Source organism: Rhinolophus sinicus, linkage group LG09, assembly GCF_036562045.2.
Source record: "Rhinolophus sinicus isolate RSC01 linkage group LG09, ASM3656204v1, whole genome shotgun sequence".
Lineage (NCBI taxonomy): Eukaryota > Metazoa > Chordata > Mammalia > Chiroptera > Rhinolophidae > Rhinolophus > Rhinolophus sinicus.
In genome coordinates, this window is record NC_133758.1 from 30,844,174 (window position 1) to 30,864,147 (window position 19,974).

The 19,974-nt window shown below is 44.7% G+C and overlaps 2 protein-coding genes across 2 annotated transcripts in view; one reads left to right on the forward strand and one right to left on the reverse strand.

The window, feature by feature from the left end:
• Positions 1 to 9,759, forward strand: part of ZNF24 (zinc finger protein 24) — a 40,868-nt gene extending 31,109 nt beyond the window's left edge. Inside the window, exon 5 of the mRNA XM_074340136.1 lies at positions 7,749 to 9,759. Within this exon, the coding sequence (XP_074196237.1) occupies positions 7,749 to 8,104 (356 nt within the window). The 3' untranslated portion in view covers positions 8,105 to 9,759. The remainder of the gene's footprint in view (positions 1 to 7,748) is intronic.
• ZNF397 (zinc finger protein 397) overlaps positions 1 to 19,974 on the reverse strand; it is a 35,582-nt gene that overhangs the window by 15,343 nt on the left and 265 nt on the right. The window contains exons 2-4 of the mRNA XM_074340134.1: positions 18,368 to 18,860; positions 17,970 to 18,108; positions 13,977 to 14,886 (exon numbers count right to left, since the gene is read on the reverse strand). Coding sequence (XP_074196235.1) covers positions 13,977 to 14,886; positions 17,970 to 18,108; positions 18,368 to 18,781 — 1,463 coding nt within the window. The 5' untranslated portion in view covers positions 18,782 to 18,860. The remainder of the gene's footprint in view (positions 1 to 13,976; positions 14,887 to 17,969; positions 18,109 to 18,367; positions 18,861 to 19,974) is intronic.

The following is a 19,974-nucleotide window of genomic DNA, read 5'->3' on the forward strand; positions in this document are numbered from 1 at the left end:
GTCATGAACAGAATGTTGCTAGAATAATGAGAATTAACAATATTTCTGGTGACGACTTAGGCAGAAACAAGGAAAACATTATTGGAAACTGGAGCAAAGGTGATCCTTGTTATAAAATAGCAGAAACTGGCTGAATCATGTTCTGCTTTTGGCTGGAAAATAAAATTTGTAAGTTATGAACTTGGATATTTATCAGAGAAGATTTCCAAGCAAAATGTGCAGGGTATGGCCTGGATTTCTCTTGCTGATTATAGTAAAATGTGAGAGGGAGAAGATAAATTAAGGAAGGAACTGTTAAGTAAAAATGAATCAGCACTTGATGATTTGGAACATTGCGCTTCTCTAAATCGACAGTTTAGTCATTCGTCAGGGCTCAGTCTGAGTAGCGCATTCTAGGAGGAAATGATTCTGACCTCCTGCTCCGCCCTGCTCTTGCATTGTAGCGGATCCTGGGCAGGACCCCGTACTCCCACACCCCTTCCCGTAGCTTCTAGGGCTATCCCTGCAGACAGTCTGCCTGTTTGTGGGGTGTGAATGTGCTCTGGTCCCCTCTTCCCAAGAGGTTGAGACTGTAGGTTCTGTTTTTATCTCCTTGATGCTGTACCAAGCTGAAGTGCTTTCTCTCCCTGTCTTATTTCTTTTGTTTTTAATTTTCCTTTTCCAGTCACTCGGCAACCCTTTTGACTCGGAGCTGTCCCCACCAGGTCCCACCCAGAGACGCAATCCTCCGGGACTGCACACTCCTGGTCCCGCGCCTGGGAGCCCGTTGCGCCCGCTACAGAGTGGCAGTCCTCCGGGCTTCCTAGACGGGCACCCCGCCACCCCCAACCCCCAATCCCAATACACACTTCCTGCACGCAAAGCCCGAATGGGTCCTACCCCTTCCCTGGGGTAGGTCCCGAAGCTGGTGGACCAAAGGGTGAGTGTGGAGGCCCGCAGTGCGGCCCGGATGCTTCCCGAACCATCCCTGCCCTGCCTCACCCTCCGTGCCGCCTTGCTTCCCCGCTTCGGCCTGCCTCTGTCACGGGTAGAGCCTGCGGCTGCACAGGTGGCCTCCCTCCTGGACGCTAATACCCGCCCGCCCATCCTTCTGTCAGTCCATTCTTGCATTTGTCAATTTGCCGGCTCATGCACTCGCCTTTGGGTCCTTTGGCTCCCTAAGCACCCAGCGCCTTCTGTGTGCCAGGCCGCAGGCAGAGGAATCCGAGATGCGGTGGAATCTCACGCAGCCAAAGCGTTTTCTTTCTTTCTTTCTTTCTTTTCTTTCTTTCTTTCTTTCTTTCTTTCTTTCTTTCTTTCTTTCTTTCTTTCTTTCTTTCTTTCTTTCTTTCTTTCTTTCTTTCTGTCTCTCTCTCTCTCTCTCTCTCTCTCTCTCTCTCTCTCTCTCTCTCTCTCTCAGCAACTCTCTCTGTCTCTGTCTCTGTCTCTCTTAATTTTAATAGATGTTGCCAGATAAAGCTCTCTCTTGAGTGAGATATCAGCCTTCCGTCTTGACTTTACCAGTCTAGGTTAGATTATTTATCAGTCACTCTCAGAGGACTAATTTCCCCTTTGTAGTTCTTATCGCGATTAAATTAGGTAATTATGTATGCTTTCTCTTTAACGTCTGCACTTCCCTACTATGTTTATGTCCTACAAGGTCAAGGGCACGGTCTTACTTATAACTCTTTGCTCAGCACCTAGCACAGTGCCTGCACAAAGTAGGCACTCAATAAATATTATTAAAGAAATGTGTGAAAAACATTTGTGGGAAGGCCCCCTTCCAAACGATCCTTGGTTTGGTGGGGAAGGCAAATACTATGAAAAGGCAGTTCAGTTCAGCAGAGTACACATCTCTAAGAGTCTGGAGTCAGACCTTTGGGTTTCAAAACAGTCCACACTACATCACTTACAAGCTGTATGATCTGAGGCAAATTACATAATTTATTTGTTTCTCTTCAGTAAAATAGTAGAACGTAGAGTACTGTAAAGATGAATGAAGACACTTAAACAAGTAGACTGTGCTTGAGTCTATAATAAAAGCTCAATTAGTGTTTTCTGTTAAAATTAATAAGTAAACAATGCAGATAACATTATAATAACAGCTGTGTTACAGCAAGCAGGATTGTTCAAAAGTGTCCTGGAGTTACTTAGACTTAGAGCTAGCTGGAGCTATAATAGGAAGGGCTGTATCCAAGCGCAGTGTCCCCTAACCCCTCAACTTGTTGGGCAGATGGGTTCCCTAGAACTCCATAAGCAACTGACACAAATCCAGACTTCTGGTCCAAAGCTGTTCACTTATGCCCTATTGATAAGCCTGGTGGATTTAGGGCTGATCTATGGAACTCTGTAGACCAGTGAAGGAGATGGAGAAGGAACAGACAATGCTTTATTATGAAAAACTTCCCTTTAGCCACACGCAACATAGCAGACAAGTTGGTGAGGCATGACTTCATTTTTATAATATTGAACAATATCACAAACCTCTCCTCCCTTCACTTCTCCCTTTCTCTCCCCTCCCTCCTTCTCCTGTCTTTACCTTTCTTCCTCCTTTCTTTTTTCTTTACCCTGGCTGCACATGAGAAGCCTTTGTGGCACTTACTTAAGCCCCATCCATGGAGAATCTGACTCAATAAATCTGTCGTGGGGTCCATGCTCCATGGATGATTCTGAGCCATAACCAGAGGTTACAACCACTTGTCTGGCCTCCCTAAAGCACCTGCAGTTTCCTCAGTGGGCCACATCCTTCCATACCCACTTTTCTCTTTGCCTGAAAGACCATCCTCCACATCTTCTTCTTTGTTTGTACATTTCCCCGGCCATTCTCCATGACACTTTCCTAACATTTTAACCATAATTCTTAATTTATACTATCAACCAAGATTGTCCTCGGCCTTAATCCATTGTGTAATTTAGAAAAAAGCAAGTGCTTTAGAGCTGGGCAATCATAAGTTCATGGCTTGATTTTGCTATTTACCAGTTTGGGACCTTGGGCAAATTATTTGACTTTCAAGGACCTCATGTTTCTCATCTGTAAAATGGGGATGATACTACTTACCTCATAGTGTTATTGTCAATTCTCAATAAAATAGTATTTGTAAAGCGCCTGGTACATCATAGGTATTTATTAAGTGCAAATTCCCTTCTTTGGGGAAACCCCATGGCATAATACATTGAGAAATTGCTAAATACTCTGGTTGCAGAGTTCAGTATTACTGCATATTGGCTGTGTTTCTTTGGTCAGCTTTTGATTCTCTGTGGCCTCATTTGGAAAATGGGCATAATTTTGATTGCCCTTATAGAATTGTTAGGAATATTATATAAAATTTATATTAAGTATCCAGCTAGTGCTTGACATCTACTAGGTGCTCAATAAAATAGTACTATTTTGAGAAGTAATAATGCCACAGGGCTTTTCCTGCTTTCCATGATCTATAAGCACAAATTATTACCCCTAATGTCCCTAATATTGTTTTTAAGGGTTGAATTGGTTTTGGTGATGCTTAAATTTTCTTTTTCACATCTTGAAAAAATCCTGAATCATCTATGAATGTATCATTTATACGAAGCTTCCCTGTGTAGCATTAGCATTGTCTACCTTAGGACCTCCCTGAAGAACTGGAATTTAGAACGAATCTCTCAGACACAGACCTCCATCCCCTCCCTGCCTCAAAAGGGCAGCCTTTTCAGACTATCTCTGCCCAGAATGTCAGGAAAGGCCACCGCCTTGGCCTACCATGCTCCAGAAGAACAAGAAGGACTTATAATCGTGAAGGTTGAAGAAGCCTGTTTGGGGGCAGGACTTTGGCCTTCAAGGAAACACCTGTAGTCAGGAGACCTCCCGCCAGCGGTTCAGGCAGTTTGGTGACTCTGACTCTGCTGGGCCTCGGGAGGCTCTGAACCGGCTCCAGGAGCTTTGCTGTCAGTGGCTAAGGCCCGAGGTGTACACCAAGAAGCAGATCCTGGAGTTGCTGGTGCTGGAGCAGTTCCTGGCCATCCTGCCAAAGGAGCTGCAGGCCTGGCTGCGAGAGCACCGACCAGAGAACGGAGAGGAAGCTGTGGCTATGATGGAGGAGCTGGAGAAAGAGCTCGGTGAACCAAGGCAGCAGGTAAGAAGTAGGTGTTTTTGTTTGCTTGTTTTGCCTGTTGCAAGTTAATGGGGAAGCCGTTGTGAGTGGCCTTGAGTTATCTATCATAGAATGATACAATTTTTGTGTTTTGGGTTATGTTTGTCCACTGGGATCAAGTCACTAGGGCTTTTAGTCCTGTTGTTTCCTATCTAATCATCTGAATGAGTTTCTGACTCCAGTTGCCCTGCCCTGTTATTCTAGGGGTTTTCCTCTTGTATATCCTTTGAATCATAGTGCTGGTACTTGATTACTCCTAGGACACAGCCCATAGCCAAGGAATGATCTGGAAGGAAATTACATCCATGGGAGCACTGAAGTCTCTGAGTATCGAGCTCCTGCCCTTGGAGAATCAGTGCAAGAGTGAGACTCAGGAGCCCCAGGCTTGCCATGAGAGAGGTGAGGAGCCAGTCCATTTGGGGATGAGAAGGTAGGTGAGGGCTCTCATCCGTGGCATGGTTCATTTTCTTAATGATAGTTACTTGTGGCTGTCATTAGTATTGACTAAACATGTCTTGCATTGGCTCTGCCTACAATCTTAAATACCAGTATCATTTCTAACTTTGGGTTAAGAATTAAGGTCTTGGGGCCAGCCCAGTGGCTCAGGCGGTTAGAGCTCCATGCTCCTAACTCCGAAGGCTGCCGGTTCGATTCCCACATGGGTCAGTGGGCTCTCAATCACAAGGTTGCAGGTTCATCTCCTCGAGTCCTGCAAGGGATGGTGGGCCAACCAATCACAGTTGATGGTCATTCATGCCCCGAGTCAGCACCTTCCCAAGCGAGGCCGAGAGCCTGGAAACTGCTCTCCGGGACTCTGTCCCCACACTCCACCCCTCCAGAGTCTCGCCTCACAATCTAGGCAATAAGCATAGCAAAAAGCATTGGCCAAGTCCACTACATAGTGATATGTTCCCAGGCGGACAGTCAGACGATCCATCAAATCGTGTATTGAAGGTACTGCCGCGTGCAAAGGTGGCATCACCTTATTTAACTCCCTATAGTCCACAGTCATTCACCAGGTCCCATCTAGCTTCTTGACAGGCCATACTGGGGAGTTAAAGGGACTGTGCGTTGGCCTCACAATATGTGTTCTCCAATTCCAATATTGTACGACCAATCTCCTCCTGCCCTCCTGGCAGGCGGTACTGTTGCACTGTAACCACGCGCCAGGGTTGTGGCAACACTTGAGGAGGGTGATGAGCATGCCCGCGGGTCACCGCTTTCACCACCCGGATCTGGAGACGGAACTCTCCTACCGACGTCTGTAAGCTGAGGCCATGTAGCACGTCCACCCCTAGAATATACTCCGGAATGGGGGAGACATAAACCTTGTAGGTACGAGGGGGAAGACTTCCTATACCCAGTGGTAAGGAAACAAATTTTACAGTCACAGTCTTTCCCCCGTAGCCATCAATGCAGATTGCTGGTCCGGGGAACAGTTCTGGGTTCCCATAAACAAGACTGCAGTCTGCGCCAGTGTCAACTAGGACCAAAACCCTCTGCACATTAGAAGGGGACCAATGTATGGACAGTTCCACGTGGGGCCTCCGTCCCTGCTCGTCCCCTCTGACAGGGTATCTTGGCGCCACCCCTAATCAAGCTGAAAGGAGTCGGCCTCAAGCAGCCGCATGAAATCCTGGAAGGACATGGGTCGCGCTTTCCCAGACTTCTCCTTTAGGCTTCTCTGGAATTGCAGTTCCGGACGCAACTGTTTCCAAAGTTCCAACAAGAGTGCATTGGGTTGTCAGTCTTTTTTTTCCGATCGACCCCTGTTGCCACGAGATCATGCCACATCTGTGCGCGTGTTACTCTCTGGGGCCCGCGACCTCACCCCTTTACTTTTGATTTGGGCTTCTAGGTCTCAACTGCTCGGACCTTCTGTCTTAACTTCCTTTGCCTCCGGCTTTCAACATCCACTAGGGTGGCCATGGCAGTTGTAACTTCATGGATCCATTGCTCCACATAGGGCGTAAGAATGGCAACCAAGGATCCAAAAGCACTTGCAGGTGCAGTATCCAAAACCAGATATCTCATGCTGGCTGTAAAAAGCTCGTCATCCGGCCCCTGCATATTAGGGTAGAAAATAGCATGTCTCATACCCATTTCACGGATGATTTGAGTAAGTTCCGTATATGACTGCCATTGACTCACAGTGTCTGGCAGCTCGCCAGCCTGTCCTATACTGTGCGTACCGCAGCCGTGAGCCACGCCATTAGAGAATGGTTGCCCTGGTCTTGGGCCAACCTATGGCAGTTCTGTAGCCTTTGTTGCAGGGACGGATGCACTGTCACGAAGGCTAGCTTTTCCATCTTGCTAGGGGAGCAGAGACCGCTGTCTGCTCCCTCATCCCATAAACGTAGTAGCCAAGCTGAGACGCTCTCCAGGGCGCTGTCGGCACCGCAGCCCCAGCTCCTGCAACTCAGTGGGAGTGTAAGGGGTATAGGTTGTGACTCAGTCACAGCTGGGTTGCTGGCAGCAACGCCCCCGGGGCCCAAAGGTTGCTCATGTTTTACCCTTTGCTTAAAGATTGGCTGGACTTGGGGGTTGGGAGCTACATTGTCTCCACTCGCTTCCTACGCCTTTGCCTCAGAGTCTCCACTGTGGGGCCCCTCTTCTAACAGGCGGACCCGGGCTTCCAGCGCCTCCAACCAGAACACCTGGTCTGGCACCTGGGTCATTTCATGAAGCACATTTTCCGTGTTGAGACTCAAGGCTGTGAGGAACATCCAGCCCACATGGCCAGCTGTAGCCTTCTCCTCCTCTGGCAACTGCTCAGCCAGAGCCTGCAGGGCCCTCTCCACACTGGCCGGAGAGCCATCCATGTCCTCTCACCTCTCCTTGGGGGTCCAACTCCTGAGAACAGTGGCCACCGGACACCACACACTGTGTGGGGGCCACCTGTCCTCCTGCCCAGAGTCAGACTCCATTCCTACTTGGTCGGAATCCTGCTTGCTGTGCCAGGTGTCCGAGTGGGTGGAGGCCTCCGTGTAAGATGTCCACAACCCTCAGAGCCTAAGGCCGCAGCAGATTACCAAAATGAAGGCAACGCCGTCCATGGCCAAGAAGGTGGTGTGCCAGCTGGAGGCTTGAGTCTCCCAGGCAGACTGCGCCTCCCGTTCCCGGTGTCGCTCCTCATGGGCCTCCCGAAGCTGAGCTCTCACACGCACAAACTGCTCCACCATGTTTCAGTAGGTTTTGGCCGGCACCATACCCTGCTTACGAAACTGAGCTTTTATATCTATAAACTGCTCCAGTACATTCCAGAGACCTTTGGCCAACACCACAACCTGCTCGCTGCGCCATTTGTTGTGCAGGGTGTCACGCGGGGTCTCAGCTCCCGCTCCCCACATAAGAATGCAGGATATGGTGAGGCCACAAAGGAACACCTACAGAGCCATAGGTAGGGGAGTCATACCACCATAGTCTCACTGGAGGCTGGATTCACAGAACGGGCGACCTGCTGTCCACTTGTCTACAACTGACCAACTCCTACTCCCCAGTGCAGTTGCGGCAGTTATATCAGTGGCCAATTGGCTAACCGGCCACAGCTGACGGCCATCTACTACCCAAGCCAGCACCCTTCCACGTGATGCCGAGAGCCTGGAAACTGCTCTCTGGGGCTCTGTCCCCACAGTGGGAAAGCTTTCAGCCAGAGCTCAGCCCTTATTCAGCATAAGAAAATTCACACTGGAGACAAAGGCTATGAATGTATTGAATGTGGTAAGGCTTTTGGTAGAAGCTCTATCCTTACTGAACATCAGAGAATTCATACTGGAGAGAAACCTTATGAATGTAATGAATGTGGAAGATCCTTCAATCAGAGCTCAGCCCTCACCCAGCACCAGAGAATCCACACTGGGAAGAAGCCTTCTGAATGCAGTGAGGGTAGGAAAACATTTAGGCCTAGGTCAGGCCTTATGCAGCATGAGAGAACTCACACCAGAGTTGTGGGTAAGAGTTGTGCGATTGTAAAATACAAGGAATTTGCTTTGGTGTAAGACTACAGAAGATAGAAGTTTCCTAAGAGCAGAGCTCCTGTCCTCCCAGCCAAGTTCAACACTTTAAGAGTAGATCCACACAAAGATGTCTGTTGAAGTGTTGAATGGGTCCCTTCACAGTAAGTCCAGGACTGGGGCAGAGATCCTGGAAGGCCTCGTGAGATGGACCACGAGGGGATGCCTCCAATGTCCAGGATCCCTTCCCAGCAAGAGCACTGGTGGTGCACCTGGCCGTTGGAGGCATGTGCTGAGAGTTACTCAGTTACTGAAATGTGAATTGTGAGATTGCGAAGTGTTGAATTATACACTGGATGAGTGTAGTAGCATCTGGAGAATGGTAGCTCATTCTGCCATCTCTCCAGTTCTCTCCTCAGCCCTGAGCTTGCTGAGGCTAATTGAGATCTACTTATTTATTGAGCATCTGCTGTGCGCCAGCCATCAGGGGTAGACATGGCTGTTGCCCTGTCAGAGTTAAGGGCTAATGGGACATAGGTATTTACGAAACAGATCATTAAAGTGTGGTAAGTGCTTAGGTAGGATACATCCAGGATTCTGTTAAAATACAGGGCAGGGGTACCTAACCTGGTCTGTGAGTCACTAAAGGCTTCCTGGGTGTGAAGAAATCTCAGTTGAGACATAGAAGGTGGGTAGAAGTTAGCCAGGGCAAAGCAAGAGGGATGTGAAGAATATCACAGGTGGAAGTTACAGCACGTACGATGGCATGGAGAGGATCCGGGGGCATTCCTTCACCAGGACTCTTCTCTGGAGGGGATTGCTTCTTACAAGACCGTGGTTCAGAAGCCAGGACATGTGCTAGTTCCTCTCCTCGTGTTCATGATCACTCTGTTGCGTAGCCTATCCCAGACCCAGAGTGACCTAAGAGACCTTGAAAGACTCAGAATTAGTGTGATGGAAGACTGGTTAGTTGTATGGAAGAAGGCGTGTATGCACACCAGGGAAAGAACATGTATTAGAGGCTTGGGGTGGGGGCATTCAGGACTGGAGTGTCTTTCCCATGACCCTGAGCCCAGGAATGGGACATCTGCCTTCCCAGGCTCCACTATTCCTTATTCCCTCTTCCCTCCCCTCATCTTCAGGCTTTCAGATGCTGGGCTACTTGAGGGCAATGAGTATTTGTTGGATTACCCCCTCAGACTCCTCAGAACCCTACTCTGCTAGTTTTTGAGTTTTAATTAACCCATCATTAATTGCTGAAGGCAATTAATACCTAACAAAATTTGATTCCTCTTCTAAGATGTCCTGATTTCCCTTCCAGATACTGTCACTTCTGAAGACTTGTTGATCAAAGCTGTTGTGGGTAAGAGGTGAGGTGAAATTGGGGACACGGGGGACGGGGAGTCTTTGTGTCCACAGGTTGTGGGATTATCACTGAGGTCAATCAGAAGTCTGAAGAGACCCCCTCAGATGGAGACTTGCCTTTTCCTACAGGTGACAGTCAGATAATTTCATGCTTTTAATAGTTTTTTCCTGACTGTGACTTAGTTGTAAATGCCAATACCGAAAATGAGAAAGTATAAATCACCCACAATCCTACTACCCATAGAAACATTTTGAACATTTTGGAGTACTTGCTGTTAGTGTTTTTCTCCCAACCCTAATATTTTTTGGCAGAAGTCTTGTTTGGTAAATCATTTTTAGAACTGATTTTAACATTTATTCTTTGCATATATACTTCAACTGTTTAGTATTAGAATGTAATGCAAGTGTAATAAAATTTGAGTTTTTAAGTTTTGCTTTGAAATTATTCATTCAGGAGTAGGGAGCACCATGAGTGGAGATGTACTGGGAGGATGGGGGAAGGAGTTGTGGGAAGAAGTCAGGGAATTGGTGTTCTTAGCTTTTATTCCCTGGGCCGAAAAATACCTGAAAACTGACAGTCCCTGGGGCTGCAGTTCACCAGGTGAAGTCACAAAATTGAGAAGACATCTGGGGCTGCATCGTGGTTGAGAGACCATGGTTATGAGAACAAGTAGCTTCTCTAAATACACTTCTGTCCACCAGAATTAGGACGCTTCCCCACCTTCGGGAGCAAGAGCCCGGGAGACTGCCATGGCCTTCCCCTCTTCTCGCAGGTCCTCAATAGAAACACTCGTGCAGAAAAACTCATGACCTTTTACATCTGTGATCATTGTGACAGCCAGTAAGACAGCTGTGGTCAAGTTACTGAGTAGCAATGTCTGGTACTGGCCCATCAGAAAGCAGGAGGGTCAGTGTAGTGGGGCTCACTCTTCCTCTAGTTTGCAGACATGCTCCCCAGGTCAGTTCCTTCTGCATGGGAAATTATTCTAATTGGCAATCCCCCTTGCTCTGAGTATTCATTCACCTTAGGGGGCAAGTGAAGCAAAGGAGAGTTCACAGTGGAATTTAGAGAAACCAAGATCAGAATTGCTTTAATTTCCAATCCTCTCAGCTGGACAGTGTTAATTGCAGCCTATGGAAATGAGGAAGGAGAACGGTAGGAAACTGAAAGTACCTTGTCTAAATTGTACATTATCTTTTTAAGTCTCTGAACTTGTGCAAGATGCATTTAAGGTAAACACTGTCCTCTCCCCCCCCCCCCCCAACACACACACACACTGCCACTATACAAGAGAAACAAGAGGGCCCCGAGCAGACCATGAATTACTTTTCCTCCAGCAAGGCTGGTGAAGGGAAAAACAATTACCTCTGATACCTACCTTCTATCAGTGCCTCCTGCTTCATAAACACATAGAATGTTGAAGCTTTAAGAGATCATCTACTTCAGCTTCTTTAAATTGGGGGTCCAGAATTGTGACTTGCTTGCAGTCGCAGAATTCATGGAAAAAAACTAGCAAGAACAAAGGTCTCCAATTCAAGGCTACTGCTTCTCTTGACTATAAATCTCCTTCATGCAAACAGCTTATATTTGCAGATTTTTGATTTGCAGAAGGCCTTTTCTGTACACTAGAGTGAGATGGGCATGTCTGCCATTGTCATTTACCAATGAAGAAGTCACGGATTAGAGTTAACAAGTTAGCTAACCTCCTAGGACTTGGAAGAGACAGAGATGCTATGGAGAAAGCATGTGCATTTCTTAATATTTGCTACTATCCTGGGCTTCTGATCCCTTTTAAACCTTTCTTCTCTAATATTAGAAGTTTTAGATATTTACTGTGAGAAAATTAGGAAGACCCAGAAAAGCACAAGAAAAAACTAAATCACCTGTAAACTCATCACCCAAAGATAACTAGTATAGCACTTTGAGATGATATATTTCCAGTATTTTTAATGCATAAATATATTTTTACATATCATATTGTACATTCTGATATTTTTACTTAAGATATGAATGCTTTGTCATTTAATATTAATCAACAACACTTTTAACAGCTTTTAAGACTTTTTATACATTCATGATGATTTCTGAAGCATACATTTCCAGGTAGAATTTGAGTCAAAAGGCAATGGTTAAGGCTTCTGGTATCACCAGAGACAGTATCTATTCACATCTCACTGACAATATTAGAGTCCCAATTTCCCTGAATTTTTGTTAATTTCATGAAGGAAAAAAGTGCCTTCTCAACTCTTGCTTTAATACACTTTTAATTCTAGCAAAGCTGAACACATATTGTCCATTGGCATTTATTCTTTTGTGATTTGCCTATTTAAGAACCATTTTTTCTATTGGGACTTTTTCATGGGGAGACAGTATAGAGAAGTGGCTCCACAGAAGGGTTCTAGATGCCTACTGCCTGGGTTCAAAGTCTAACCTTACAATTTTTAGCTATGACACTGAGGAAACCATGATTCTAAACCTTCATTTCTTCAGCTGCAAAATATGGGCTGTCTGAGAAATAATACATACATACAAGCCCTAATAAGTACCTATTAAGATTCTTACCATTTAAGAATTCTCTAAAGAATATCTCCCTTTTGTACCATATATCAATTCCTACTTAATATTTGTCCTACCCTTTTTAGTTTGGGTCTTTGTGGAAGAGGAAAGTAAAAGTTGAATAGCTCTAACCATTTATTTTTGTTACATAGGCATTTAGCCCTCCTGCCCTTCTTACTGGGTAGTACATACCTATCTGTGTATGCCCAGCAGAAGTGCTACTTCTCTATCCTTATGAAAGCTCTTTGCCTATGCACAGGATTCTAGATTCCCATAGATTTGTATTGCTGGTGTGTTGTAATTCTGACCTATTAGGTAGTTTGAGTAACGTTTTTCTGTTGTTGACTAGCCTATCTATACACCTTTCCACGTTGCACTGAGACGCTAGTCTAGGGATACTTTTTCTGCTGGATCCCTCAGAAGGCAGAAGTCTCTGGATGGACCGTGACTGTTACTTCTGTTGTCACTTCCCTTTAGCACTGTCTTTAACAAAATTCACAAGATTATGAAATACTGCTGATAAGAGACAAAACTGAATATGTACGAAATGCCTGAATAAGTTACAGACCAAGCAACTGACAAATATTTTTTAGCACCTGAGCCTGAGGGGTGCACTAGAACATTGGGATACAGCCCCAGAAACCACAGCAACTTCTGACCCGGAGACTTGGGAGTTAGGAGCAAGCTGACAGCTGTTCTGATTGTCTTAAGAACCAGTCCTGTCTGGGAGAGGGAGATTTAGAACTCAAACACTCCTAATCTCTAGGCTGGGCTCCTTCTGACCCCCTATCCCCACGGAAGGTCTTAGCCTAGCCTACAGGGTGGGCAAGAAGACTACGTATTAACCCTCTCCAAGGGGTGACGCCAGACCAAGACAAAATGCCTCACCACCCGATGGTCCAAGGACTCCAGGTTTTGTCTATTATCAGAAACCGCTCCACTGGCTAGTATTTTACTATAGGCACTGCTTGAGATTCTGGCTACATCCACGCTTCTCAGACATGATTCCACTTCAGAAGGTACTCTATGCTTCTGAAGGAATGCTCCCCACGAAGTGGCCTTTTCTCAGATGTGCCAGACTTTCTTCCTGGCCGTTGTCTATTGTTCCCTCTACTGGGAATGGTGTTCCCTGGCCGGCCTACCTCCCACTCATCCTTCTCACCCAGGGTTGGGTCAGGTACTCCTTAATGTCACATATCATTGACCATACCGGGGTCACTGCCTGTTTGCCCTGTCCTTTAACCTGTAAGATTGTCTTTATTTTTCCATTGTATCCCTAGTTTTTGGCACAAAGCAGGCAATCAAAAAAGTAACTGTTGGATAAGTTAATTTGTATTTTTCTATCTCATTTCTGGCCTGCCCTGGGCTCAATTCAATCACTGATGAAACCATTTCCACATCTGTCTTGCTGGCTTGTCACTGTTAATTGATCAGTAAAATTCTTGAATTCCTCAGACAAAACGTCCCTCGTCCTGTCCACACCATCCCCCAAACCTGGCATACCAGCCATTAGATGCAGCGTCAGAGCCTGGGTTGCTCAACCCTCTTCATGACATTCTCATGGAAAATGAGGTTTCAGTTACAGTCCCATGTTTCCGTATTTCCTGAGTATTCCTAATGGTGAGAGAAAAGCTGGAGGCAACGGTTCTTCCATCTGCTGTTCTGACTAGTCACAGGGAAAGCTTTCGAAGAACAACTCGCACGAGCACAGGCAAAGTGCTGCATAAAGTTAGACTGACTGCAGACCTAGTAGTTGACAACCTTCAAGGAGTCTTGCTCGCTCCAAAGTAAACCCTTTTGACTAACAAAGATACAAATCTGACTGAAGCATTTACAATATTCATTGTATTCACAAGTTACTTCACAGTGTGGACTCTCTGATGGCGCATCAGGACCGATCTGTGCCTGAAAGCCTTCCCACAGTCATTACATATATAAGCTTCATCCCCAGAATGGATTCTTTGATGCTGAACAAGGGCTGAGCTCCTTTTGAACGTTTTGCCACACTCATTACACTGATAAGGTTCCTCTCCACTATGAATTCTCTGATGTCTGATGAGGTTTGAGCTCAAACTGAAGGCTTTTCCACACTCATTACATTCATAGGGCTTCTCTCCACTGTGTATTCTCTGATGGGTTATCAGCTCTGAGCTCTGCCTGAAAGCTTTTCCACATTCGTTGCACTCATAAGGTCTCTCTCCTGTATGAATTCGCTGGTGTCTAATAAGCTTTGAGCTTTGGCTAAAGGTTTTCCCACACTCATTACACTCATAGGGTTTCTCACCAGTGTGAATTCTTTGATGGATAATGAGATACGAACTCTGACTGAATGCTTTGCCACATTCATTACACTTACAAGCTTTCTCACCGGTATGAATTTTCCGATGTCTAATGAGGGCAGAGCTCTGATTGAAGGCTTTCCCACATTCACTACATTCATATGCTTTCTCACCACTATGAATTCTCTGATGAATAATAAGATAAGACCTTAAACTAAAGGCCTTCCCGCACTGGTTACATTTATAAGGCTTTTCTCCGGTATGGATTCTCTGATGTTGTGTAAGAGAGGAATGCTGTTTGAAGTTGTGCCCACATACGTCACATCTATAAGGTCTCTCTTCTCTAGGAACTTTCTGATATGTTATAGAGTTTGTACTTAGAATCAAGCTTCTCTGAGGCTCATGATGATCTGTCTTCCCTAGAGATTTGTGTGTGAAGATGACTTGACTAAAATTGCCTCCTTGGGGAGGGGATCCTCCTAATTTCCCCTCTGCAGCACTTCCTTGCTGCCACTCTGAACTGCTTTTGTGTTCACTGACTCCTCTGAATGAAGGTTCCTGGGGAAGTCCTTCTGATTTTTCTCCGGAAATGTCCTTCTTTGTCACTGAGTCACTGTTCTCGCAATCTGAAAAAACAGCAAAAAGCAGGTTTTTTATTCTCCAGTCACTCTCAATGCTCACTTTTTATGTTAGAGAAAACAGATGCTTCTACCCACAAGATGTCACTGTCCACATGTATCTTTTCTTCAGGGTCCCTTCTCCTTTCTAATACGAAGGCCTACGTACATCTATACTTTGCAGTTTACCCCTTCCTGCCTCCTCTGAGATTTCAACTGATCAATGACCTACTATTCCTTTCCTATTATTTTTAACTTCTTTCTCCCCTGACTCCTTCCTGTTCATCAGCATTTAAATAAGCTCAAGTCTCTCATCTTTTTAAATCAAGCTCCTTGCCTACTCATCTCCCTCATACAACCTCATTCCCATTCAGAGTAAAGCTTCTTGAAAGGGTTGTCAGTACTCATCTTCATTCTGCAATCTGGTTTCTGCCCAACCCGTGCCCCTTCCCCACACCTACGCTATTCTCTCCCAAGGTCACCAACTTCATAGCTGCTTCATCTAATGGATACTTTCTGGATTTTACTTAATTGGCCTCTCTGGAGCATTGACACTGGAGACACCACCTTCCTTCTAGAAACATTCTTTTCCAGCTATATTAGCCTGACTGCTGTAGCTGTTCCTTCTTAGATTCAAGACCAATCACTCAAACATGACTTCTTTCAGATTCTGTTCTGGGCTGTCATGTATCCGCACTCTATAAACTGTCTACCTCTTAGGCATCAATTACTAACATACTTACGTTATAAGCTAGTGAGATCCCCAATTTGGGGAGGCCAGTTGGCTCAGTGGTTAGAGCACAGTGCTCGTAACACCAAGGTCGCAGGTTCGATTCCCTGGGCCAGTGAGCTGTGCCCTACAACTAAATTGAAGACAATGACTTGACCTCGACCTGAGCTGCGCCCCCGACAACTAGACTGAAAACGACAACTTGACATGGAGCTGATGGGTCCTGGAAAAACACACTGTTCCCCAATATAAAAAATAAAATAAAATAAAAAATCCCCAATTCTATTCCAGTTCTCATTGTTAAGCTCTAGACTCCCAGATCCAATGATCCAGTGCTAACTGGGCATATTACTTGTGAATATTTCACAAGTACGAAAATGTCCCAAAGTAAATCATTAGATGTATTTTTTTCCTTTATATTTTCCATTTATATGAATAGCACTACCATTATTCAAGGTGTTCAAGACTGAAACCTGAGTATCATTCTCAACTCCTCTCCACATGCTCCACTTTTAATAATGACCAGCTACTGTAATGCAATTTAAATGCTGATCAGCAGGAGTCAGCGTTGATTTTCCCTGCCTCTCACCATACTACATCTTGATTTATTCACTGTGGCCAGCTGGAGTACAAGTCTCTAAAAACGCCCTACTCTTGCCTTCCTCAAATGTATTCTCCACTCTGCAACTAAATTCTAAAATGCATATCCAATCATGTCACTCCCTTGTCCAAAACCCTTCAACTGTACCCCACTGTACTGTACAAACTAATTAGGATGACATACAAGTTTTCACAATCTGGGTCCCATTTTCCTCCATAGTTTCTCTTACCACCTCTCTCTTATGAATTCTTTATTCAAGTTAATTGAATTACCTTGTTCCCAGAATGGGTTGTATTCTCTCACCTTCATAACTTTGTGGCCTTTGCTTGTGTGATATTGTAATATAGGAAAGACATACAGAGGGTGCCAAAAAAATGTATCCACATTTTAAGAAAGGAAAAAAACTATATTAAAATTGTAATACTCAATACATACCGATAACAAAAGATGAATATAAGTCATTTGTATACATTTTTTTGGCACCCCTGGTATTTGGTCTTCATCCCCAGTTCCTGGCACAGAGCTTTTAAAATCCTTGAAATTTCCTAAGTGGTAGAGGTGAGAGGAGTGTCTTTCGTTATTCATAGTAAGCTCCTACCAACCACACCTGGGTTTATGCTAATGAACTGACTCTTGGAGGGAGGGGCTGTTTGACAAAGGAACCAACCAAGTGATAGGGCTGGAACTTTCAGCCCCACCCTCTGACCTCCAGGGAGAAGGGCTGGAGATTGAGTTAACTAATCACCAACAGCCACTGATTTAATCAATCAAACCCAGTAATGAAACCTCCGTAAAAACCTTAAAGGGGTTCAGAGAGCTCCCAGGATGGTGAATGCATTCAAGTGTAAGGAGGGTGGCACACTTCAAACTCTACAGCAACAGAAGCTCCTGCATTCAATACCCTTTTGGACCTCACCCTATGTACTGCTGTTCATTTGTATCCTTTATAATAAACCAATAATAGTAAATAAGGTGTTTCCCTGAGTTCTGTGAATCATTATAGCATATTATGAAACCCGAGGAGGGGGTGTGGAATCGCTAAAGTGCAGCAAATCAGAAGTGTGGACATCCTGGGGACTGACCACATGCAGCTGGCATATGAAGTAGAGGGCCAGTCTTATGGGGCTGAGACCTTAACCTATGGGGTCTGAGCTAATTCTGGGTAGTTAGTGTCAGAACTGCTTAATGTGAGGGAAAACCCCATACATCCGGTGTCAGAAGTGTTGAGAAAGTGTGGAAAAACACTTTAGCTTAGGATACACCTCCTTCCACCTATTTACCTAGCTTTTTCCTAGTCACAGTTCAAGTATTAGCTTAGATGTCTCTTCCTTCAAGTATTCCTTGAACCTCTAAGGTTGGGTTAGGTACCTTTGTATGTGCCTCCATAGTACCCAGTGCCCACTTTTATTCTATAATTTACTGCGCTATACTGCCATTGCCTTTTTGCTTGTCCACAACCCCACCTAGCCCTGAAAGTTCCTTGAAGATAAAGACCCAGTGCCTATCATTGTACCAGACATGTATCAGTACCCTATTTATATAATGAAGGAATAAGTGAATAAATGGCAGGGAAACTGACACAAGGAGGCCTGACTGCAATTTGTGAGGGTTGCCAAATACAAAGCTGCCAAAGTGAGCACCCTGGTCTAGAGAAATAAAGGTGAGGCTTATACATGGCATGTTTGTAAAACAATTAATTCTGTATCCTCAAAACCAGAGTCCTAACTGATAAGAGTTGCCAGGTAGGTTTCTATTTCTTACCGCTCTGGGAGGAAATGCAAGGTTCCCAGGGTTTCAGCTGTTTCTTTAAAGGTTGGAATTGGATGTTTAACTCTTGGGATGCTCCAAGACCTGTCATATCCTTCCATGGTACTGCTGGTCCTTGTGGACTAGCTGGGACCTGAAATCAGTAAAATACGGTTAGCTTTGCGAGCAAATCCCTAGGGAAAATGCTTAGTTAAAATCTGAGGTCAACAAAGAGATCTGCAGGGCTAGGCAAAAAAGAACTATTTAAGGATAGCGACGGGCGATGGCCCTAGTAGTCACTTCAGGGTTATGGTTCAGTAGACACAAATTTTCACCCTATTGTGATGATGATGCCACACACTCCAGTTTATAAATTCCTTTTCCCACAACATATTGCATCTCCCCGTTCCCACCTGCTGCCCTGGATCATCAAATTCCCTCTCCAAATCCTCCAACAGAGTCACAGCTTCCTCGCCGCTTTTGGGACTATGTTGCTGAACCCAGATCTGCAGCTCCTCAGGCAGGATGCTCAGGAACTGCTCCAGCACCAGCAGCTCCAGGATCTGCTCCTTCGTGTGCATCTCTGGCATGAGCCACTGATAGCAAAGCTCTTGGAGTCGGCTCAGGGCCTCCCGGGGCCCAGGGGTCTCCTGGTAGCAAAACTTTCTGAATTGCTGGCGAAACAATTCTTGGCAGGATCGGGTACTCCCATTTTGCTTTAATTTCTGACCCCAGGAAAGGCTTTCTTCTACTTTCACTAGTATCAGTTCTTGTTCCTCAGGATTCTGAAGTACCAGGGTTGAAACTGCTCTGTTTTCCACAGCCATTCTGGGCTGAAACAGCTTATCAAAAAGCTCACTATGACCGGGTATTGTCCTTCAGTTTCTTTGAGTAATCTTTTCTTTCCTGAAGGATACAAAAGCATTGTTAACTTCTAGCAGTGAAATAAATCTCAAAGCGCTAATAATGACATATGTCAGTCATCTGAGTAATACATTGAAAGGGAACAGGCTTGAGACTATAATCATCATGTGACAAACTAAAAATCACTCATGTCATTCAGTGTCTCCTATTTTGTAGAGTTCCTAATGCAAATGCTGAAAGAAATTATTTTGCAAGCAAAAGAATGCAACATTAACATGACTCACATACTGAGGAACTTAATTTAATTATCTTTCAATCCTGATTCATCAAAGAGAAAAATCTGTCTTTAACGTGTCTGTAAAACTTGCAGAACTTCCTTTTTAATAAACTGATAAGCCTCAGATTTTCAACGGTACCAATATCTAGCTAGGATTTAATGATGCTGATTTTTAAAAATTTATTTTTAGTGACCTAGCTATGGCAAAAAATGTTGATCTTCATTTAAGGTAGTAATAATATATTTTTTAAAATACATGTCAAACATGAGTTGATTTAAGTAAAATACTATTGGATATTTGCCATTTGATCAATTTTGGTATTCATTTAATTTCTTCAACAAACACTAAGGCGCTTACTGTGGGGCTCTATCGTGAGCAGGGTATTAGGATACAAAGGTTTTTGCTCCTTAAAAAAATGAGCCTACTGAGGAATTAACCAAGAAGTATTTGTTATATGCGTACCATGTGCTCAAAAACATGTCAGACAGCAGACACACAAAAGAAGCGAAAAGATCAATTTCAGCTCTCAAAAAGCTTAGACTATACTGCGATAAACATTTTAAAAAAGTGAAATATGGCAACAATATGTATTAAATGTTATGATACAGATCAAACATGATCTGATTGTAGGACGGGGGACTATTGATAGGAGGGTATGTGCCCTTGAATTTCTGTTGATCAATAAAATTTAACCCTAACACTACCATTAACTTTAGAGATTAGACTATTCAGACTACAAATCTGGTTTATTAACAGGCTCGGCCGCACTAGGCTTTCTATTTTTATATCCCGATTAAACCACAGAATTTGCAAAATGAGGGGGGGTTGGTGAATAACTGCCCTTTCCGCTGGAAAGCAGGGGCTTGAATGCTGGCCTC